The 23694-nt window shown below is 49.0% G+C and overlaps 1 protein-coding gene across 8 annotated transcripts in view; it reads left to right on the top strand.

Annotated features, from left to right (window-relative positions):
- Positions 1-23694, top strand: part of SHROOM2 (shroom family member 2) — a 146375-nt gene that overhangs the window by 41324 nt on the left and 81357 nt on the right. For 3 of the 8 annotated variants that reach the window (XM_089904820.1, XM_089904819.1, XM_089904814.1), the window contains exons 1-2: positions 8845-11982; positions 19890-20041. In XM_089904820.1, the coding sequence (XP_089760946.1) occupies positions 11794-11982; positions 19890-20041 (341 nt within the window). In that variant the 5' untranslated portion in view covers positions 8845-11793. Of the gene's footprint in view, positions 1-8842; positions 11983-19889; positions 20042-23694 lie in introns of those variants that run through there. The other 5 variants (XM_089904813.1, XM_089904815.1, XM_089904817.1 and 2 more) reach the window with 5 other exon arrangements.

Genomic DNA, 23694 nt, shown 5'->3' with positions numbered 1-23694 from the left:
TGCTGGAGGAATCATTAGGTAAAAGTTTTACCGGGAGGAAAACTGATCATATGTCCAGTTGTATAAAATTTGTTCCTAAGAAGTCCACGGGGCAAGGCGTGGCCAGTCCTGAAACGAGGGCTGTCTGGGATTTATTTTAATCGGCATTCTCACCCTCACTAGTGATTGGGGAACCTGCCTGTGCTAACTCTCGTGTGTCGACTGCTGTAACACGGCCTGACTTTTCCGCGTTTGCAGTGTTGCCTCGTTCTTTCTAAAGATTTCTTCCATTCAGCTTACTCCTGTCCCAGTCGCTTTGTCATTTTAAAAATAGTTTTTCTCTCTTTTTTAAATATTTATTTATTTGGCTGCACCAGGTCTTACTTGTGGCATGTGGACTTCTTAGTTGTGGCATGCCTGCAGGATCTAGCTCCCCGACCAGGGATCGAACCCAGGCCCCCTACGTTGGGAGCGCGGAGTCTTAGGCACTGGACCACCAGGGAAGTCCCAGAATAGTTTTTCTCCTTAATCTCTGGCACCTGTAGCTGCATTTCTCCTCACCCACAATGCAGGTAAGGGGTGGAAGGAGAAATATATTATGGATTTGAAAGGCTTATGTTCTAAGGGGGTTAATACCACCCAGGCCTTGGAGTGCGTGTCGTGAGGGTTATAGATGTACGGATCCACATTTTGTGAGCTCAGTTCAAGGTAGCTTTGGGGGATCCTGCCTTTGTTTTCCACCCTGACTGTTGAAATACGTTTGTTATGGTTCTTGAATTTAAAAGGATTTTCAAGATGCTTGTCAAAATGCTTCGCACATGACGTGCTCATTGGTTCTAAGTATGCTGGGAGTCAGATGACGGTACATACAGTCATACAAGGTTGGTGTATTTGTTCAGAAAGTAGTGGAGCCCTTCCCATAAGCCAGGTTCTGTGCTGGGAGGTTTGGGGAGACTTCCAGGAAGAGGACTTGGGTATGAGGTGGATAGCTCGTCACAGGGCTCATCACCTCACTTCGTAATTTGTGTCCTGAACTCAGCAGTAGGCTAGTATTTCAGAGTTGACCATCAGTGAGTTAATTTTAGGAGTCTACCCAAAGTAAGGCAGGACAGACTTTAGTTTTATTGACCCCAAGGGATTGTTCATTTAAAAATTGTCCATTAAATTTTGTACTCAAATGAGAATATGGTTAAAAATCTCATACCATACAGACATCCTGTAATTCCGTTAAGTGCAGACGGACATCACGTCTAATTCCCAGGGTTTTCTTTAAGTGAGCCAGATAAATTCACATCAGTGAAGCATTATTGATGTTAGTGTCTAGCTGTCAGTCGAGATGGAAGAAGATATACTTCCTTTTTATAAAAGCTGAGTGCCTTTAATGGTGTGGATTTAAAGCCAAGTTCTGTGTCTGCCTAGAATGGTGGTAGAGAGAAGGGCCCTGCGTTCCACATGCTTGAGTTCCCCCTCCCTGCTCCTTTTGATTACTGTAACTGTCGAGTTTTTTCCATGGGCTGAGTGGTTGATAGTCTGCTGCAGTGTCAGTGGCAGCAAACAGGCTGCATCAGTAGAACTTGGGTGGTCATTTTTCTAAGACTTTGCAAAGTGGCTTCAGATTTTGAAGTGAGTGAGTGGCTTGCTGACCGGCTGCTGGGTGAGAGTTCACATCCTCTGAAACGAGTAGTGGACGTTGGTCGGTGTTTGGCTTCCTCGCTCCCGTGGCCCTTCCTTGGAGCACCCCGATTTCTTTACGAAAATCGCTTCCCCGTTGTTAACTCTTGGCTTGGGTGGGGAGCCCTACCTGTCCCCACGGCCTCCCAAGGGTCAGCCAGCCACATCCCTTCGCTTCTGCCCCCGGAACAACCTGGGTGGCCGTGTGATCCTCTCTTGGCCAGTCTTTTTTAATTAAGCTTGTATTTTGAGAGAACTGTAGACTGACTTGCAATTGTAAGGCTATAGAGAGATGCCACATACCCTTTACCTGGTGTCTCCCAATGGTAACACCTTGCAAAGCTCTAGTGACAGTGTCACAGCCAGCATGTTGACATGGATACGGTCAAGATACAAACCGTTCGATCCCGCATGTGGCCCCTGGATAGCCATACCCGCTCCCTCCTGCCCTCAACCCCACCTTAAGCCCTGGCTGCTGTTTTTGTAATTGTTTCATTTCAAGAATAAGACATAAATAGAATCAGACAGCATGTCACCTTTGGGGATTGGCTGTTTTCACATAGCGTAATTCTCTGGAGATGTGCCTACGTGTGTGTGTGTGTGTGTGTGTGTGTGTATATATATCAGTAGTTGATTTTATTGCTGAGTCACGCTCCATACTGTTCACTCACTGAACGACCTTGGGCCAGTCTCTTGTCTCAGACTCCTAGGACTTTTGTCCTTACACTAGGAAGTAAGTAAAGAAGGAGGGGTTGGAGCACATTCACGCAGCCGCCTCCAGGACCTTGGCATGCCAACCAGCCGGTTTCTGCCCTGGGGCCGTTGCGGACTTTGCTTGTCCTCTTTGCTCTCTGGAACCTGCTTGGGCAGTTCCCAGTCCTGTGGTTTGCATGTTTCCCCATCTCTCTGTAATAAATTCCACTTTGCTTGTCTCTCGGTCGGAGCCTTAAATGATCCAGAACCCGGTGATTACTTGGTCATATATGCCCCACCTCGCGCGAACTGGCCATCCAAGAGGCTGGAGTTCAGAGAAAACAGTGCAGCGCTGTCACTCAGATGTTTGAGTTTCTCGCCGGTTCGCCCAGTATTTTCCTCTGAAGTTTGTGTGTGCAGACAGTGCTGTTATCCCAGGCGCATGAATGGAAATGTGGAAAGGTACAGACTTGTTTTTCTTCTCCTCTGTCAAAACACTGCTGCTTCCCCTTTCTGGTGACGCTACTCTTTTAGCTTCTGCTTTGGGTTGCCTCCTCTGTCCTGCTTTTATAAGGATAAAAAGTTCAGAACCTTATTCTGTGGTAAAACTCTGTTAATCACTCATTGACCACTTAGCCTGGAATTTAACTTAGAGCCAGGGATGTTCCCTAGGTGACGAGTGTCTATTTTGTCCCATCAGTTTCTGGTCTTGTGTTAATAGGAGTTCACTGTGTCAGACAAGAGGCCTGTCTCTGCCTCATTCCGTTCCTTTCAAGTTAGGGTCCAGCAGGAAGGGCCTGCTCGTTAAAGGCAGTGTCTCCTGAAGCTGATGGAGATGTACAGCAGGGCAGGGCGTGACTACCAGCTGGCTGAGCCATCCATATTCTTTGGGGAGGTTAGTGCCCATGAAAAGGCCGAGTGGGTAGTCTGTAAAAAACAACAGCAACAACAAAAAAACCTGACAGCAGCTCCCAGCAACATATTCAGCTAAAGCTTTGATTACTTGGAATATTCAATTGGCTGGATTGATTTTCCACGCTCTGCTCCTAAGGACCTTCCAGGCTTCTCTGTGCTGGGGTGGAGAGCAGCAAACATATGACCTCCTGGTGCCCAAACCGTCTGTACAAGTTTTCCTGCTGAGACTTGTCTAGCTCCTTGCTGGGGGCTTTTTGTTTGTTTGTTTGGGGTTTTTTTTTTTTTTTTTGGTAGCATCTGAGGCTATTCTTGCTTTATTTATTTTATTTTTGGCTGTGTTGGATTTTCATTGCTGTGCACGGGCTTTCTCTAGTTGCGGTGAGCGGGGGCTACTCTTTGTTGAGGTGTGCGGGCTTTTCATTGCCATGGCTTCTTGTTGTGGAGCACAGGCTCTAGGGCGCACGGGCTTCAGTAGTTGTGGCTCGCGAGCTTTGTTGCTCCGCGGCATGTGGGATCTTCCCGGATCAGGGCTTGAACCTGTGTCCCTGCATTGGCAGGCAGATTCTTAACCACTCCGCCACCAGGGAAGTCCCTGAGGCTTAATTCTTAATGGCACCATCTTGAATTTCTGTTTGAACTGGGTCTGCCGGAGGCTTTCTTTCTGTTATGCCCAGTCTCCCTTGGGACACACATCATACCTTATTAGGGCACAGGTCTGCATGAATTGCAGTTTTCAGGTGTGTTGAATTAGACCCACAATAAAAATGACTGTAGAATTGCTGTTGCAGAAAAATTTAATTATGCTAATAATCGAGGCTAAAATTACTTGTAGATATATAACATTTCCTAGTAACTTTAGTCAGGAAATGGAAAATTCTCTAAAACACACTACAACTTAGAGAATTTTATAAGGATACTCCTCATAGATAAAGTTATGTTTTTAAAATGAGATACTGATTTTCTGGGTTACAGAAAAATCATGCAATAATCGTTAGTGCCTTGGGGGAAAATGGTATTTTAGAACATTATAGAACATAAGAACGTAAGAAATGCAATCTGTTTTAAGTGTTTTTATTGGAATATAGGTGATCTACAATTTTGTGTTAGTTCAGGTGTACAGCAGAGTGGTACAGGTATACATATATCCATTCTTTTTCGGATTCTTTTTGCATGCGGTTATTACAGAATATTGAGTAGAGTTCCTTGCGCTCTACAGTAGGTCCTCGTTGTTTATCCATTTTATGTATAGTGGTTTGCATCTGTTAACCCCAAACTCCCAATCCACCCCTCCCTCCGCCACCCCCTTGGCAACCACAGTTCTGCTCTCTGTGTCTGTGATCTTGTTTCTGTTTCGTGGATAAGTTCATTTGTGTCATATTTTAGATTCCAGGTACAAGTGATATCGTTTGGTATTTTGATATCAAAATACCAAATTTTGGATATTTTGGACAAAGTATTTTTTAATACCCTGTCATGGGACATAGCTGCCTCCCCCCCTTTTTTGAACACAGTGATAAAAGTCCCAAGTAGTCCCATATCAGCCCTAGCAGACGAATGTGTATTTTGTATTAATTTTTCCCCCGTAGGGCGGAATAAAGCACAGGAGATGGAACGAAGGCAGGCTGTGGCCAGCTTCAAAAATGCCCTTGCACAGCAGTGTAAAGCAGCTATACTCCAGTAAGGAAAAAAAAACACAAAATGGCCTTGGTGCTGCGGCTTTGCCACGCTGTGAGTGTTACAGCGCCCCAACCCAGGAAGACATAATGGCTCGTTCCCTCCTCCGGGCGCAGTCTCGGGGTGTGTCGGGCTCTCGTGGCCCGTGCCCGCCTCTGCACACTTCTGCCCACCGTAAACCGGCACATGGTTAACTGTTTTCCCTTGCCTAGTGAACAGTACAATCGTCAGCCTTGGAGTAGCTTAAATCTTTTCTTTCTTTTTATTGAAGTATAGTTGAGTTACAATGTTGCATTAATTTCTGCTGTACACCACAGTGATTCCGTTATACATAGTTACATTCCTTTTCATATTTTTTCCCATTATGGTTTATTGTAGGATATTGACTGTGGTGCCCTGTGCTCTACGGTAGGACCTTGTTGTTTATCCATTCTCTGTATGTTCTAGTTTGCATCTGCTCGTCCCACACTCCCAGTCCATCCCTCCCCCACCCCTCCTCCCCCTTGGCAACCACAAGCCTGTTCTCTATGCCTGTGAGTCTGTTTCTGTTTCGTAGATAAGTTCATTTGTGTCATAGTTTAGATTCCACACATAAGTGATATCCTGTGATGTTTGTCTGACTGACTTCACTCAACGTGATCGTCTCTAGGTCCATGCATGTTGCTGCAGATGGAACTATTCTGTTCTTTTCCATGGCTGAGCAGTATTCCATTGTATATATGCACCACATCCTTATCCACTCATCCGTCGATGCACGTTTAGGTTTCCATGTCTTGGCTGTTGTGGACAGTGCTGCTCTGAATGTAGGGGGCGCACGGAGTAGCTTAAATCTTAAGTGCTCTCTTTTTTTTTTTTCCTATTTTTAGATGACGGAGGGAGGTTACAAGTTAGAAACATAATATTTTGGCAGTTTTGGTTTGATTCTAAACTTCAGTTCACTGGGGAGAAATAATATGACTGTGGAGATGAGGAATGTGTTTAGTGAAAAACCTGTGTTCGTGTAGTAGTCCCATTGATTTAAACTCTCTAGATTTTATAAGTCTCCAACCCTCACTCCCCTCGTCCATGATATATTTTTTAAATGCATTATACTCCTCTGTCAGCCAGGAGTACAGGTGTTAGATGAGGAGAAATGTAGGGACTTGGAGCTGGTAGATTTCTAGAGCGTACGCAATATGTCTTAAATAAAAACATGAGTACAGCAAGACGTTATAGGTTTTCGTAGCCTGTGTCTCAGACGTGATAATAAATGATGCCCCTCAGCGGTTTTTTGTTTTTGTTTTCTTTTTTGGCCACCATGCGCAGCCTGCGGAATCTTAGTTCCTCGACCAGGGATTGAACCTGCGCCCTTGGCCGTGAAAGTGCAGAGTCCTAACCCCTGGACCGTCAGGGAAGTCCTTCAGTAGTTTGTTTTTTTTTTTGCGGTACGCGGGCCTCTCACTGTTGTGGCCTCTCCCGTTGCGGAGCACAGGCTCCGGACGCGCAGGCTCAGCGGCCATGGCTCACGGGCCTAGCTGCTCCACGGCATGTGGGATCTTCCCGGACCGGGGCACGAACCCGTGTCCCCTGCATCGGCAGGCGGACTCTCAACCACTGCGCCACCAGGGAAGCCCCGTCAGTAGTTTTTTAATTAGAAAAGCTAACAAAGTTTTAGTGTTTCAAACTGTTTTCTTTGGTGTTGATTTTTTTTAGCATTATAAACATTAAAAGGAAAAAACGATTTGTATTTATAAAGAATTAGGACTCATTCTAAAGTATGGATGTCTTCTGGATGAACCCGTCTGGTTCTCTAAGGACCTCACCCCAGGCCCTTCCAGGGAGCCCCGGGAGAGGGTGGGGTGGGGTGTGTGTGTGCTGCTGCCTCACCGCCCAGCCCCATGCTGGGCACCCCTAGGGCCCTGGGACCCTTCGGGTCTCTGCCCTGCATCCACAGTCGGTGTCTTTATTCACGGCCAGAAGCAGAGGGAAAGGGTGGTTCCAGATGTTTCTGCCCCTTTGATGGCAGAGACAAAGGCTTTCCTCACAAGCCTCCAGCCGACATCCGCTCCCGTCTCCTGTCAGGACCGTCACGGCTACCCTCCCTGTGAGGGGGGACGCACGGGGCCCCTCCCGTGTCTGCGGGGACTCTGGCTCCACAGTGCTGCCGGCCACCGCGGAGGGTCGGATCCTAGTAACAACGGTGGAGGGCGGCACCTGCGAAAGATGGGGTCAGGGATCCTGGAGGATCCGGACGGGGGCGAAGCCCTGATAGACCGGCCGGCCGTGGGGAGGCAGGAAGAGGACCTGGCGGTGGGCGTAGCGGAGGCCACCTTGGTGTGTGCAGGATCCTGCATGGGGGTGGGTTCTCACTGCAGAGAGGAGGCGTGTACACAGAGTAGGACGGGAACGCCCCAAATCACAGTCTGCCCCTTGGGGGTTATGCGCATGTGACTTTCCCGTGCAACTTTTCTTTTGGTGTGGGGGTGTTCTCGCCAAGTTTTAAAAGCAGAAGAGTGCCAGCGATTTGAGGACAGAGGGATAGTACCCGTAAAAATCCAGATCTCCGGCTTCTTTAAAACAAACAAAAAAAACCCCAGAAACCTGGAAGATCCGCCTACACTGGCTGTTAATTTCCCTGGGGCTCCCAGCAGCCAGGACCGGATCGTAGCTGCTGCGCCTTCAGAGGGGAGCGCCCTGCCGCCGCCCCAGGGCCCCCTTCGAGGGCTGTCTTTTGCACCCCGGTCCCCTTCCCTACTCTCTGGGTGCTAGTGTGTGCAGCCCCGAGATTCCTGTGCTTAGTTACGTTCCCCAGGCTTGGCCTTTGACATCTATCTTTGTCCATTTGAGCTGCCGTAATTAAAAAAAAAAAAAATCCTATAAACAAGAAACATTGAGTTTTCATAGTCTGGAGGCTGGAAGTCCAGGATCCATCCAGGTGCCGGCAGATTCAGTGTCTGGCGAGGACCTGCTTCCTGGTTCACAGGTGGCATTTTCTTGTATCTTTAGACGGTAGAAGGGGTGAGGCGGCTGTCGGTGCGGGGTGGGGGGGGCGGCTCTCGTATAACAGCACTGATCTCATTCCTGAAAGTTCCACCTTCATAACCCAGTCACCTCCGCGAGACCCCACCCCCTTATACCGTCACATTGGGGGTTGGGTTTCAACATGTGAATTTGCGGGGTGGGAGGGGGACACAAGCATTCTGTCTCTGACAGCATCCCTGAGGAGAGTTTTTCAAAGAGACAGCCCCCGTGATGGGTGAGATCTTCTCTCTTTCACCCGATAGAGAGACGAAGCCTTCCGGGGAGCTCTGACTCATCTAAAGGGAAGGTGAGGTGGCCTTGGGCGGGTCCCCTTGGAGCAGCCCCTCTCCTGAGTTGCCCAGCGGCAGCCTTATCTAAAAGAACAGGCGCCGTTTCTTTGAAACAGCAGAAGGCTGGGAACGTCCATTACAAATAAACAGCCATGTGTCTGACAAGCAGGGACACTTTGTTCTCTTGTCCAGCAGTTCCGCTTCCTGTTTCTTGATTGCCTATCAGCTCCTGCAGATCGCTTTTCTTCTTTGAAAACTGCAGAATTAAGTCACTCCAGTCATCCCTGTTGAACCGGTGCTTAAATGTCCCCACTACTCATTTGCAAAAGATGTATGAGAAAAGGTTAGAGTCGGGGCAGGTCTCTGTTCCCCGACTGCTACGGAGCCTGCTTGCTTCTGCCCGGTCCGTGCTTGATACTCGTACAACGCACTGCAAAGGGCAGGTCTGCGTTGTATTCCTCCTGTGGTGCAAGGTGAAGGCTGGCTCTAGACGAGAACTTCACTCTCCAGGCTGACTCTTTTCCCTCTCTGTTCACCCTTCCCACAGAGGTTGCCTGTTGTGTCGTGACAGACGCTGGTATCGGAGGGGAAGAAATAAAGATACTTTCGGGGTTTTATCCTCCAGGAGATGCGAGTCTTGCTGTGGGGCTGGCAGCAGAAGCAGGGAACCGAAAACAGGGGGTTTGGGGGACTTCCCGGTGGTCCAGTGGTTAGAACTTTGAGCTTCCATTGCAGGGGGCATGGGTTCCATCCCTGGTCAGGGAACTAAGATCCCGTGCGCCACGTGGCGTGGCCAGAAAGAAAGAAAGGAAGGAAGGAAGAAGAAGGAAGGAGGGAAGGAAAGGAAGAAAGGAATATATAGGGCTTCCCTGGTGGCGCAGTGGTTGAGAGTCCGCCTGCCGATGCAGGGGACACGGGTTCGTGCCCCGGTCCGGGAAGATCCCACATGCCGCGGAGCGGCTGGGCCTGCGAGCCATGGCTGCTGAGCCTGCGCGTCCGGAGCCTGTGCTCCACAACGGGAGAGGCTGCAACAGTGAGAGGCCCACGTACCGCAAAAAAAATAAGGAATATATAAAAACCCAAAACCCAGAGGGTTTGGAGCCCTGAGTGGTGATGCGCCCAGGGTATTCAGGAGGCCAGGAGGTGGCCACTGGGTCCCACGGTGAAAGCGGTGTTGGGGGGTCCTGGTGTGGGACCCAAAAGGATGAGTGGGGTGAGCCAGGCGGAGTGAGTGTGTGCGCGTCAGGGGTAGTGGGGTGTGAGTAGAGGGGACCCAGCCAACAAAGGCTGCAGGCAAGGAGGACCATTTCTTCGGGGAGAAAGGACAGAGGCTTCTTAGTTGCAGCCCCGTGCTGTTTGGGCAGGGCTCAGGGTGTCCAGAACAAGGCCTGTTCTGCCTGGTAATGGTCGGATCTGGTTGAACACAGTGGCTCCACCTGGCCTGACTCGCTGGCCTCTCGCGTTGCTGGTGGAAGAGGCTTTGCGGCAGGTTCAAAGGGGATGTTAGAGCTGTCCGGTTTCCTGTGTTCCCCAAGAGCTATGATGACTGTTGCAGGTACTTCGTCCTTTCTCTAGAACAGTGGTTCTCAACGGGGGGTGATGGCTTTTGTCCCCAGCCCCCAACCCCCACCCCGGGGCACCCTGAGTAGTATCCGGAGACGCTTGGGTTGTTCTGACTTGGGGTTGGGGACGCTGCTGACACCAAGTGGGTGGGGACCGAGAATGCCGCTCCTCAGTGTGTGACGGCCGCCACCCAGAGCACAGGACCATCCAGCCCTGGTATTGGAGGGGAAGCCCTGGTATTGGATGTCTGTAGCGCCGTGGCGGGGAAGGGCGGTGCGGTACCCCATCGTACCCCATCGTTGGGCTATGCCGTGTTTTGTCTGCTGGACATTTGGGTGGTTTCTGTGTTTTAGCTGGTGTGGTTGATGCCAGTATGATCATTCTTGTACGGGCCTCTTGGTGAACATACCTACACAGGGTTGACTTGAAGGTTATTCTCTCTGTTTCTGCAAGTGGTTGATCTGTGCATCCGCCCCGTACACAAGAGTTGCAGGGGTTAGAAGCAGGCCAAGTGTCCATCGACAGGCGAAAGGATAAGGAAAATGTGGCATACACATACGATGGAATATTAGTGTTAGAGAAGTGTGATCACGTGGGTGAACCTCAAGCGCTGTAACCGGACACAGAAGGACAATCCTGTATGATTCCACTTACACAGGGTATCCTCAGGAGTCAAGTTCACGGAAACAGAAAGCAGAATGGTTGTTGCCAGGGGCCGGGGAGATGCTTGATGGATATGGAGTTGTGCAAGATGAAGTTCTAGGGATCGGTTACACACAGTGTAATTATAGGGAACACTGCTGAGCTGTACATTTAAAAACAGTTGGTGGTAAATTTTCTGTGGCGTTTTTAAACCACGCTTTTAAAAAACAAGAATTACAGGTGCTCCTTGCCAAGCTGCTTTCCTTCAGGTGTCCTGGTGTCTTCGTGGTTGCACTGCACTCCTTTGCAGCTCGTGGGACCCACCCTGCCTCTTCTTCTCCGAGGCACGCTCGCTCGCTCGGGGCAGCAGAGGCGCAGAGGGTGTTACAGGGTGACAGGAGTTTGAGCTTATGTAAATGTGGGAGAGGGTCTGTAAGGGAGACCTGGGGGATCCTGGACGGAAGGAGTGCCTCTGAGAAGCCACGCCCAGCCGGCCTGGGGAGCTGGCCGGGAGGGTGCCTCCATGCAGCCACCTGTACGTGGCTCTGGGCCAGGCATCTCCTCGTAGGAAGACAGGGGATGCAGAGCAATGGGGTGTAAGAGAAGCTGGAGGCTGCTGGGCTCTTCTGCATCACTTCCGCCTTCTATCCTTGGACAGATTCTCCTTTGGACCCAATCTAACCAACCGTACAGGGACAGAGATTCTAGAAAACGTAGTTCCTGTGTTAACCAAGAGGACCCAGAGCTGTGCCTGTTATTAACACCTGACCTGTGCATGCAGCATACATTTCAAAGGGCCGTCTGGGGATATGGGGCATGTGTCCTTTTTTCCCCTTTGCTTCATTGCAAAGCCACAGTATATAAACCATGACATCTTTTAAAGAGGTATTTGTGTCTTAGCCTGAGAACTTAAGTACCACTTAAATCATGTTTTTTGTTTTTTTTAATGTGAGAAATGCGGTCTGGGTTTCCATGAACATAATCCACTTAGGTAAAACTTTTGTAAAACACTCCATGTGTAAATGGCAACTTGCTGTATTTTAGAAGTTTTCTGTAAGGCTATAGTAGCTAATCAAGGGAAAAAGAAACTTTAAATTAGGTTGAGAATAACCAGTAAGAACATCTAGGATAACTGAGCTTCGGGATTTACTTTTCCCCCAAACAATGTTACTTGAAAGGACTTAGAAACCACTCTACCTAAATAGCTTGGAGTATTGTAAATGAGGCAGTCTCCCTTTACCACTTCAACGTCTGGTTTCCCCGTGTTAATGATCAGGAATGGGGATCATTTGTCACTGAACTTGAGAGTCCAGGAACCTAGCCTGTGCTGTAGTCCTGACGGGAACACCAGCAAATTACAAGTAAAATGATTTGTAAACATACTTGTATAATACTTCTGAATTTACAAAATATTTTCATAATTGTCTCACTTTTATTCCCCTGTTGGTCCCGGGTTGTAAGACAACCAACTCTTACCACCCTTGTTTTGGGCAACAGAATTGAGGCGAAGAAAAATCAAGTGACTTCCTTCAAGTTGTGTAGTGAAGTGGTCGAGGTGAGTCTCCAGTCCTCGATCCATCACCCCTCATCTCTGTGAAACCTAGCCTGATACCCCCTCCCCGTACCCTGTGGTTTGACTCTTCCCTCCCCTGTGCCACCGGGGCCCACGAGTGCCTCCCTTGCTGTGCTTGTCACATGGAATTTATATCCGTCAGGGTCCAGTTGGGAGGCAGAAAGCGCATAGTAATTGGAACAGGGCCTGCATAATAGGAAACAGGATTCCGCAAACTGGCCACATAGCGAAACACCCTTTATGTCTTGCCTGTCTGTCCGGCAAGGTTGAGCAGTTACCATAGGGACCGGAAGGCCCCGCAAAGCCTGAAATATTTACCATACGGCTCTTGAAGGAGAAGTTTGCCGGCCCCTGGTGTAAAGGATTACTAACTAATTAACGGATTATTACTTACTGTCAACTTACTGAGTCACGATGAGCTAGGAGCTCCTCCGGGGTAGAGAGAGCTTTAAAAGAGTGCAGGAGTAGCAGGTGTAAGGACCAGCCACTGCCTCTAGGGCTGAGACACATAACCTATAAGGGAGGAGGAAGGAGGTGTGCGACTGCCCCCCCTCTTACTGCCCTCCCTTCCCCCAGTCTGAGATTCAGATCTGCGTGGCATGGGTGTGACAAGAAAGTCACTGAGCCCCTCGGGCTAGCTGACAGACAGGAAGCTGCCCGTGCAGAACCTGGCAGGTGGCCAGGGAGCTGGCTGGCCTGCCAGTGGAACCCCTGGGAAGCCGTCCGAGGGCATGCTTCTAAAACTGGCCGGGAAGCTGCCCACTGGAGTGCTCGTGGAACTTGGCTGTGGAGCCGCGGTGGATTCAGCCACTGCCTTGTCCACAGGAGGAGGCAGAGAGGACAGCAGCCCCTCCAGCGCCCTCTCCTGAGGACCCTTGCAGAGGTGCCAGCCCACGAAGGAGAGCTATCCTCAGGTCCTGCCCCAGTATCACCGCTCGCTCGGGCAGCGACGGGTGGTTTGCACTTAAGAGGCTAGCTGGCGTGGTGTTGAAATGGGTCGTTCGCACACCTTGCTCCTTCTGGATTGTAACTTACCAGGCAGGGGTGTTCGGAAAATGCTCCCTGAATGTTGCTTTCCAGAAACTGTCCCTTGCATGGGTTGGCCCGTGTTCTCTAGAGTGCTGTGCTCTGCTGAGGCTCTGGACTCTGCAGGGTCCCGAGGCCGCTAGACCTTTGCCCCACCTGGAGAAGAGGCACATACCTTGGGCTTTATCCTCCCCGGGGGAGGCCGTGGCCCCTTGGCTCCGAACGAACGCTCCTCCCGGGGTTCTCTTCTGCAGCCAGCCTGGGGTCTGAGCTGCCACTGCTGATCCCCTGTTGCAAATTCCCTCCCCTCTCTGTTTCTTAAAACCTCTCCCTGAGCAGCCAGCTTCTTGTCTGTGTCTGTTTGGACTTGTGGTTGCTCAGTGCAGCCTCCACTGCCTCTGGGTCTCCACACATCTCATTGACCTGCTCAGCCCCTCAGCCTGGCTCTGTCGCCTTGTCGGGGCCACACCTGCCTTTGTCTTGGGGTGGCATGTGATCCAGCGTTCACTTTAGCCATGAGTGGCAGGCGTGTGTTAGAATCTTCAGAGCAGACCCTCATGTTCTTACGCGTGGGACTGAATACTGACGTGCTCATCTGAATCCGAATGTACGAGGCGGGTTTTGGTTTCTTAGGATTTTTTGCATGTGGGGGTAGTTATCATTTTTCTTGCTTTTTGATACGTTTTTCTGTCAACCATGAGGAAAGCAGTTTTCTTCCCTAATTGATATTTTATTGGTTGTTTTGAGGATTGGTACACACACGGTTCAATTTGTACATCCTTCCTAATGTATGTAGGAACCGAGGAACTAAGAAACCACGTAGTTTTGATGCTTTTCTAAACAGGTGTTCCACTGGCTTTCTGGCTTAAAATGTGGAAACAACTTTTCCTTAAGAGGATATCAAGTATGAATACCTTCAGATGTTGATAGGCTGTGACATCACAGGTCCCACTTCACCGTTTAATATCATAAGCACCACATGCTCAGATTTCCATGTTTTTCATGGCACATTCATGGCGCATTATTAGGGAAACTGGAGTGTCATGACCGAGGACAGGAGGGGCCAAGATCAAGAAGTGGTTTTCTTTAGGAAGTAATTATACTAAAAAACATAGGAGTACAGGTAATTTGATTTTTATTTTTTTAACTTATTTTTTTGTTTTGTTTTGTTTGTTTGTTTTTGCGGTACGCGGGCCTCTCACCGCTGTGGCCTCTCCCGTTGCAGAGCACAGGCTCCGGACACGCAGGCTCAGTGGCCATGGCTCACGGGCCTAGCCACTCCGCGGAGCCTCCCGGACCGGGGCACGGACCCGTGTCCCCTGCATCAGCAGGCGGACTCTCAACCACTGTGCCACCAGGGAAGCCCTAACTTCTTACTTTATATCGGAGTATAGTTGATTAACCATGTTGCATTCATTTCAGATGTACAACAGAGTGATTCAGTTATACGGTATACATGTATCTATTCTTTTCTAAATTCTTCTCTCAGTTAGGTTGTTACAGGATATTGAGCTGAGTTCCCTGTGCTACACAGTAGGTCCTTGTTGGTTATCCATTTTAAATATAGCAGCGTGTATCTGTCAGTCCCGAACTCCCTAACTATCCCTCCCCCCACCCCCCTTGGTAACCATAAGTTCGTTCCCTAAGCCTATGAGCCTGTTTCTGCCTTTTGTAGCATTTTTTAAATATGCCACATATAAGCGATATCATACGATATTTCTCTTTGTCTGTCTGACTTGTGTCACTCAGTATGACAATCTGTAGGTCCATCCGTGTTGCTGCAGATGGCATTATTTCATTCTTTTTAATGGCTGAGTAATATTCCAGTGTGTGTGTGTGTGTGTGTGTGTGTGTGTGTGTGTGTGTGTGTGTACCCCCCACATCTTCTTTATCCTTTCCTCTGTTGATGGACGTTTAGGCTGCTTCCGTGTCTTGGCTGTTGTAAACAGTGTTGCAGTGAACACTGCAGTGCACACATCCTTTTGGACCATGTTTTTCTCCGGGCATCCTGTTCAAGACCTATTACGTGCGTGACTGCGTCTCCAAATTGCCATTGAGTATGTTTTGTGTTGTCAGGTTAAAGAAAACTACCCCTCATGGAATGTTGAGCTGAATTCATTATCCCACCCTTCCCTGGTTGGACCAAAAAATAACCAACGAACAATTTCACCTCTTCAGAGAGCGTTTATACTCCAGAAATGGGGTGAGGTGGGATTTCTTTCTTAAGCATGTTTCCAGAGCTACTGCGAAGCTTGAATTCCCCAAATAGTCGATAAAAACACTCCTCGGGATGTACAAGAAGGGAGACAGGGACCCGTGACTGATGGTATGTTCACGTCTTAACACTTGAGAGGTTTTTGGTTTTCGATGGGCTTCTCGGTTACCAGAGATGCACTCTCCGATTAGTTCACAATTTGATACTTTTCCTGGATGCGTCAGCTCTCTTTTCCGAAACAAGGGAGCTCAAGGAGAATGAGTTAAAATAGTTCAATGAAGCAGACTAAGGAGGTGACGTCAGTGATTGTCCTGGCTCACAAAAGGCAGTGCTTTCTCATGGCTTGTTCTCCAGACAGCAAAGCTTTCTTTGAGATAGTCATAACGGATTAATCACGGGTGTGATTCATGGCCTTTGAAATATGATACAGGACTTAACACATTCTTCCTCCTTTGGTTTTGATCTCTGGGTGTCGCGATTTTCCACATCAGTCCTGCTCAACGTCTGAGCTCCCCCGGCCGACCCCTTTCCTGTGGCCTTTGACGTCCAGCATCGATTCGGTCCTTAGACCTTCCTTCCCAGGGTCTGGAGCGCTTGCTTATGTTAGTGTTTTCTGCCCTGTGTTGGTTTGAGCCCTTGTTTCTGTCCAGTACAGGGACAGAACCTGCCGCCTTCTGTTCTCGGGCGGAAGAAATTCTTTTCGCGTCAACCTCCAGGATGAAGCTGACAGACGCGTTTGCTGGAATAAGAAGGTCGCTCCCCTGCTTCCGTGCTGGCCTTCGGGGGCCCCCACTGCCTCCAGGATATCATGCCAGATTCCGACTCAAGGTCAAGCTCCTCATCTTCCTCTTTCTGCCCTTATCTTCAAACGCTCCCCAGCCAGAGCTCTGCGCTGGGCCAGGCTGACATTCCTCAGACCGGCCCGGCTTCCTGCCTCTGCCCCGTCTTCACATGCAGACCCCCCTGTGGAATGTCCGCCCCCATCCATGCCACCCCTTTCAAGTTGCCCTTCGTGGGCCTCTCTCTTCGTGAAGTCTTTCATCTCCAGCCCCGAGGCCAAGCGAGCCCGGCCCCTCGCGCCCCTGCTGCCCTGATGTGGTTCCTTCCCACGGGAGTCCCGTCTCCCAGGAGAATCAAGGTTCTCCGGCCTCCGTGGATGTCATCCTTGATCAGCTGTAACTAACATCCGTTGGATGAAATACAAAAACTTTGTTCCAACGAGACTTCCATTGACTTTTTTTCCCCCGCTGCTGTTTCCAGAAAAAGTGTTTCCATAAGAACAGCAAGGAAATCTGCACATCTGGGGACACTTGAATCTGGGGACACTTGAGTCTTAATTGAGGCCCTAAACAGGAGTTTTCCAATGCCAGTGAACACTCAGACCAGAATATTTGACCTGGCATGTGAACGTGGGACGTTGCTTCTGCCCGTGGCACACGGACAGGCATCATGGGTGTGGAGTCATTTGTTCTCGTGTGCCCGTCTCTTTGTAAAGGGACTTTTCTTCTGAGCTACAGCGAGCGGCACTGAGAACTTTGCCCGGTGGCTCTGGGACAGGACTGCCCTGTTTGTGGCTCCCGCGTGCTGCAGATGTCAGGCACTTCCCTCTGCCAGCGGCAATGCCAAGCGCTCTCTTGACTACAAGGCAGGGGACGGTGACAGAACGATCCTGAGTGTCTGTAATGTGTGATACACTGTACAGTCCTGGCAGGCAGAGTCAGTAAGTATCCTGTGAGACTAGAGCCAACTTCAGGTTTGCTCTCTACCAAGTTCAAGCCTAATTAATTCTTCCTAATGGGAGAAGTTTGATGGGGTCAAGAGTACAGACTGGAGGTTTTCAAAACGTCTTCTTTTACAACTGTTTTCTCCATGAGCACAATAAACGTCAAACAGACAGTTTGTCTTGGCGAGGAAGCCAGGCGGGGAGAATTCCCCAGCTTCTGTGTCTCCCAAGCCCAGAGCCGTCTTTGCTGGGAATGTAGGTAGAGTGTGGTTGGGACGGCGCAGGTGGACACTTCAGGGTGCGGTCTTCACTGGTGCAGGAGGAGCTTGGGAAGTCTTTGCGGATGAGGGGAAGCAACACAATGTCATCAGGCTTCGATGCCAGCGCTTGGAGACAGTCTTGCAGAACTTGTGCATCCAGGGGTTTGTGGGAACGAGACTGAAAAACCCACCGGGTCATGGCTGAGTCACACGGGTTGCCTCCAGGACGTCCTGCCTTGGAAAGCTGTCCTAAGGCCCTTGCAAGTTCCTTGGTCATAGTTGTCTTGCCTGAAGAGTTTTCTTGTGAAGCTGAAATTCAGAGAGGCATCATCGCAAGGAGAGGGACGCACGTACATGTGCTACCCTCGCTTCTCGCCAGCTCTGCGCGTGTTTGCTTGTTTGGGCTTTTGTGACTCTCACCCCCTCTTTGTTCACTTCTTGCACCTTCACCCACCCGTCGTCTTCCAGGTTTCTCCGTGTTGGGGCCCCAGGGTTCTGTTCTCAGCTCTTGGTGGGTCTGTTTTCTGTGTAGGACGCCTCCATCCCCGTCCCTCCAGTTTTTAAATTCCTTCCGCTGCTGGTCACCCCGTGAGCAGGCCACTTCTCCCCGGGTCCCCTCCCCTCCCCTCCCCTCAGGCAGCCGCCCACCGACCCTCCGCCTGGACGGCCCTTTGGCCTCCCACCTGGGGCGCGCCAAAACGGAAACTCCCCACCACGTAACCTTCACGTTGGCCACGTGTGGCTGAGTGTGTAATCTTGGTGAGGTGGAAACTTACTTACGATCTTTTATCATGTCGGGATAAAAGTTGTCTAGACTTTGAAACCGGTTGTTGACCGAATGGTTCGCTTCATAGTTTAGCTAGGAGTGCTCATTTTGTTTATGCCGTGGACTTGCAATGAATAATTGCTTTATTAACCTAAGAAAAGTTCAGCTGTCCTTGGGATCGGGCGGAGACTTAAGGAAAGTACCACGTGGTTTCAGAGCTGAGCCTGTAAGTTGCCTCGTTTCCAGCTTTGTAACTACCAGAGGAGAAACATATATGGCTTTAGTGCTTTGTGAGGTTCGGAACGGACTTTTAGGTTAGTCCTGGCAAACAGAGCAGGGAACTTCCTAACCTGTACACCTCTGTGCCTATAAGCATTCATCTTTTTCACTAGTTTTCCTAGCAGTTTGTAAAAATAATGGCTTTTCGGTGTGAAACGGGGGTTGGCAACTTTTTTTTAATAACAAGCCAAGTAGTAAATATTTTTGGCTTTGTGGGTCAGACTATTCTATTCTCTCCTGTAGCAGTGTATAAACAAATAGCTCTGGTTTTTATTTACAAAAAAAAAAAAGCAGCTGGCTGGATTTGACTCATGGGCCACAGTTTGCCAAGCGCTAGTACAGAAAGCAGGTTGGTTAATCGATGGATTATTTGATGCTGAGTTGGATTATTACTGTATAGGGAAGACGAGGGTGAGGATTTAAAGATTAAGATTCCTCAGGATAAAAATCATAAAATGCTTTAAAGGAGTCAGTCAATACACATTCATACGTACGTGTTTAACACTGAGTAGGGAGTATTTTACATACCCGGCGTGGTATAATAATCTAGGACTGTAATGAAAGGAATCAGATACTAAGTGTCAGCGAGGATGTGGAGAAACTGGAGCCCTCGGATGCAGAATGTAAAATGGTGCAGCTGCTTTAGAAGGCAGTCTGGCAGGTCCTCATAATGTTCGCCGTAGCTTCCGTACGACCCTGCCATTCCACTCCTAGGTGTACACCCAAGGGAAATGAAGATGCACGCGCAAGCACAAACTTGTACACCAGTGCTCACGGCAGCATTAGCAGCCAAAAAGGAAAAACAGCTTCAATACCCGTCACCGATGAACGGATAAATAAAATGTGGTCGGTCCACACAATGGAGCTTCCTTCAGCCATAAAAACGAATGAAGCTCTGACACAGGCTACGACATGGATGCACCTTGAAAACCTGAGTGAAAGAAGCCAGACACAGAAGGCCACCTATTGTATGATTTTGTTTATATGGAATATCCAGGATAGGCAAACCCTAGACGCAGAGAGCAGACGCATGGTTGCCAGGGGCTGGAAGCATCGGGAAGTGACCGCTGACAGGCACGAACGAGGTTTCTTCTGGGGTTAGGAAACCGTTCTAAAATGGGTGGGGGTGGTGGCTGGACAACTCTGTGAATATACTAACAAGCCACTCATTTATCTTTATATGGGTGAATTGTGTGCTATCTGAATTATATCTAAATACGGCTGTTACGGAAATAACTAGGTGCAGGATTAATCTATGAGAAATAACTAGTAAATAATAATTAAAAAAAAATCCATCATTATTTTTTGGAGGAAGGAGATCCAGAAGGTGAATCGGTATTTCTGGCTCTGCGATTTCTGGTGTGTTTCTGAGAGCTCGTGCGCTTTCCCGCCCCTCCGTGAATGGTAGACCTTGCGGAGGCAGACCAGGTGGGGGATGCATCCCTGGTCTCCCGCTGGGAATCAGGGCCCAGGTGGATCCCTTCACCCCTGGGTTGTCCTGAAGCCAGTCTGAGAAAACCTGTGGGTGGCATGTGTCACGGGCATGTTGTATTCCTGGCCAAGTCCTGGGGACTTGTTTGCTTGTTCAAGAGGCTCACAGGACACACTTCTGTGTTGCAGATCGAAGAAGGAAGCAAAGCTGCGGCAGTGGACAAGTTGTTGGCTGGAGATGAGATCGTTGGCATCAACGACATCAGTCTGTCGGGGTTTAGACAGGAAGCGATTTGCCTGGTGAAGGGGTCGCATAAGACCCTGAAGCTGGTGGTGAAAAGGTAAGACCTGGGCCTCGTGCCTTGTTTACAAAGAGAGATGAGCGGGGCAGTGAAACCTGGAGTCTGTTGGCTGCGCCGTGTCACTGTGGCAATCGTGATTTGGACTTAAGTCGCGCACGCGTGTGTGTGTACGTGCATGTACACTTAAGAATCTATCTCTTGGCCAAGGATGAATCCAACATCAAAAATTTTAAACATTCTTTCTTTTCTTAAAATTAATTTTTATTGGAGTATAGTTGATTTACAGTGTTGTGTTAGTTTCTGCTATACAGCAAAATGAATCAGCTATACATATACAGATGTCCACTCTTTTTTAGATTCTATTCCCATGTAGGTCATTACAAAGTTGTTGTTGTTGGGTTTTTTTCCAATAGTTGTTTATCTTGGCTGCGCTGGGTCTTAGTTGTGGCACTCAGGGTCTTCATTGCAGCACGTGGCATCTTTAGTTGCGGCACGTGGACTTGTAGTTGTGGCGTGCATTCAGGATCTAGTTCCCCAGCCAGAGATCGAACACAGGCCCCCTGCATTGGGAGCGTGCAGTCTTGCCCACTGGACCACCAGGGAAGTCCCTACAAAGTATCGAGTAGAGTTCCCTGTGCTATACAGTAGGTTCTTAAAAGATTTCTTCTTTTACTACTGTTGACTGTTAATTTTGACGTAAGGGATTTTGAATACTGAAATCTTATTCTTGGCGACATGTTGGTGGTTTTCTGGCAGTGAGGCAACGGCTTTTGCTCCAAATGATGAAATGTCATTGCCTGTGTTTCACACAAGGTGGCGGGCTCCCAGGTTTTGGGGGTTTATGCTAAAATGTGATGCATATAGACTTACAGGTCAGCTAGCAGGTGTTTCCAGTGCTGTGCTGAGGTCTGAGGGGAGCAAGTGCATATTCCGAGAAAGGAGATTGTGGATAGGAGTTGGGATGATTTGAAGGGGTCAGAAAGTGAAGTTGGGCACGTGATGCTTTTACACACAGGCACTAGAACGGTACTACGGGGCAGCATGGAGGTGTTTTGTGACTTTCTTTTTTGTTTTTGGCCACGCTGCACAGCTTGTGGGAACCTTAGTTCCCCAACCAGGGACCAGGAATTGAACCTGTGCCCCCTGAAGTGGAAGTGCTGAGTCTTAACCCCTGGACTGCCAGGGAATTCCGGTGACTGGTTTCATATAGAAATAATTCTCCACCTTGTGTTCTCCAGTTGGCTAATTCATAGTAAAGTGTTGACGTGCCCCTTTTAGCAGAATTAGTGCAGTCTTTCCAAGGTTGGCTGTAAATTTTATTTTACTTTTTAAAAATTTATTTATTTATTTACTGTTTATTTTTGGTTGCATTGGGTCTTTGTTGCTGTGTGCGGGCTTTCTCTAGTTGCGGCGAGCAGGGGCTACTCTTCGTTGCAGTGCATGGGCTTCTCACTGTGGTGGCTTCTCTTGCTGCAGAGCATGGAGCCTAGGCGCGCGGGCTTCAGTAGTTGTGGCACACAGGCTTCAGCAGTTGTGGCTCGCGGGCTCTAGAGCACAGGCTCAGTAGCTGTGGCACACAGGCTTAGTTGCTCCGCGGCATGTGGGATCTTCCCGGACCAGGGCTCGAACCCGTGTCCCCTGCATTGGCAGGCGGATTCTTAACCACTGCGCCACCAGGGAAGCCTGGCTGTATATTTTAAAAAGTAAATTGACTCAAGGCCTTCAGTTTCTAGTACAGACTTGAAGACATATCCCTGTGGACTTTTTATGTATTTATTTTTGGGGGACCAAAATAGCATCCAAGGAGGAGGTTCAGAAACGAAGAAGGAAAAAATTTCATCCTTTGCCACATTAATGTAGCAGCCTCATTTCTCAGTGGAATAGGCTGTCCTCCTTGTAAATCAGAAAACTGAAGTCTCAGAATGGCCATTTTGGAGACTTCTGGGGGAGCAAGGGACAGGACGGGTGCCATCATGGTGTATAATTTCTTTGAGGTCACCTTATTAAGCCTAAGGCAGGACGTGTGAAGTTCTCACAGGATTCCGTTAGACTTGGTGGAGCGCTGGTGATGGTGAGGGACACTTGACCCACACAGGGGAGACAGCGGTTATAAACCACCACCTGAAATGTCTCCTTTGCGGGGCTGCCCGAGCCCCCAGAACACACAGACGGCTCGTTGGCTTACTGTCCATCTCCCCCCACTGGGAAAACACTGGCTTAGTTGACGCGGTGAGCAAACTGTCTCGCCAGTTTGCGGCTCCTTATTGCAGTGCCCGATGCGCAAGGGCAAATGAAGGGCTTGGACTTACTGAATCGAATTGATTTGAACTGCACCGAGTCGGGCATCATTGGAGGGCCTCATGGGGATGCTGACACTGAGGTGCTCATTCAGTAAAACCTGTCAGTGTGACATCGGCCAGCCCAGGGGAGGCAGCAGCGAATAAAACCGAGCCAGTGACACATCCTGGGGGACGGAATCAGGATGCGTGAATATTTTCACCGGTTGCATCTCACAAGGTAAAAATTAAATGTTGGTCTATGTCAGATCTTATTCTAGGGTCCAAAAAAAGAAAAAGCAGGTGTGTAATAAAGTTGGTGTAGTAACAACAGCTATAAAGAAGGGAATTTGCACCCCAGTAGAAAGTTGGATGAAAGACGCTCATAGGCAGTTTCTAATATGAGAAATGCACATAGGAAACAAGTGTTTAAAAAGACGTTTAACTAGGGATCGACAAGTTTACTTACAAACTAGGTTTTGATTCTCCAGCTGGCCGAGATCTAATGGAATAGCAATGCCCGTTGGTGCTGAGTTGTGGGGAAACAAGGGCTTATTTGATGTAATGCTGGTGAGACTTTCTGGTAAGCGGTTTGGCAACATGTGTCAAAAGGCCTATTTTGGACTCAGAATTTCATTTCTTGGATCCTAGATATTCAGCAAAAGGAAATGACTGAAGTGAATTAGGGACCATCCATACTGCAGAGTGCTGCCATTATAAATGGTGTCAGCCAAATGAACTTATCTACGAAACAGAAACAGACTCCCAGACACAGAGCACAGACTGGTGGTTGCCAAAGGCAGGTGGGGGGTGGAGGAGGGATGCATTGGGAGGTTGGGATTAGCAGATGCAAACTATTATATATGGAATGGGTAAACAACAGGGTCCTACTGTAGAGCACAGGGAACTCTAGTCGGCAGCCTGTGACAGACCGTAATGGAATAGAATATGAAAATATATATATATGTGTGTATAACTGAGTCTCTGCTGTACAGCAGAAATTAACACATTATCAATCTGTACGTCAATAAAAGTTTTTAAAAAGAATACAAGTGCTACTACAAAATTAAAAAAGGGTGTCAGTGGGCTTCCCTGGTGGCACAGTGGTTAAGAATCCGCCTGCCAATGCGAGGGACACGGGTTCGAGCCCTGGTCTGGGAAGAATCCCACATGCCGCGCGGAGCAACTAAGCCCGTGTGCCACAGCTACTGAGCCTGCGCGCTAGAGCCCGCGAGCCACGACTACTGGAGCCTGCACGCCTAGAGCCTGTGCTTTGCAACGGGAGAGGCCACCGCGGTGAGAAGCCCGCGCACCGCAGAGGGGACTGAGAAAGCCCGCACGCAGCGATGAAGACCCAACACAGCCGAAAATAAATAAATTTATGGGAAAAACAAAATGGTGTCAGTATTTCGTGAC

The sequence above is a fragment of the Delphinapterus leucas genome, chromosome X (genome assembly GCF_059928025.1).
Source record: "Delphinapterus leucas isolate spDelLeu-1000000601 "Yukka" chromosome X, BTC_Dleu_Yukka2, whole genome shotgun sequence".
NCBI classification, from domain to species: Eukaryota; Metazoa; Chordata; class Mammalia; order Artiodactyla; family Monodontidae; genus Delphinapterus; species Delphinapterus leucas.
Note: the sequence above shows the minus strand (reverse complement) of the source record. Positions and strands in the feature narration are given on the sequence as shown.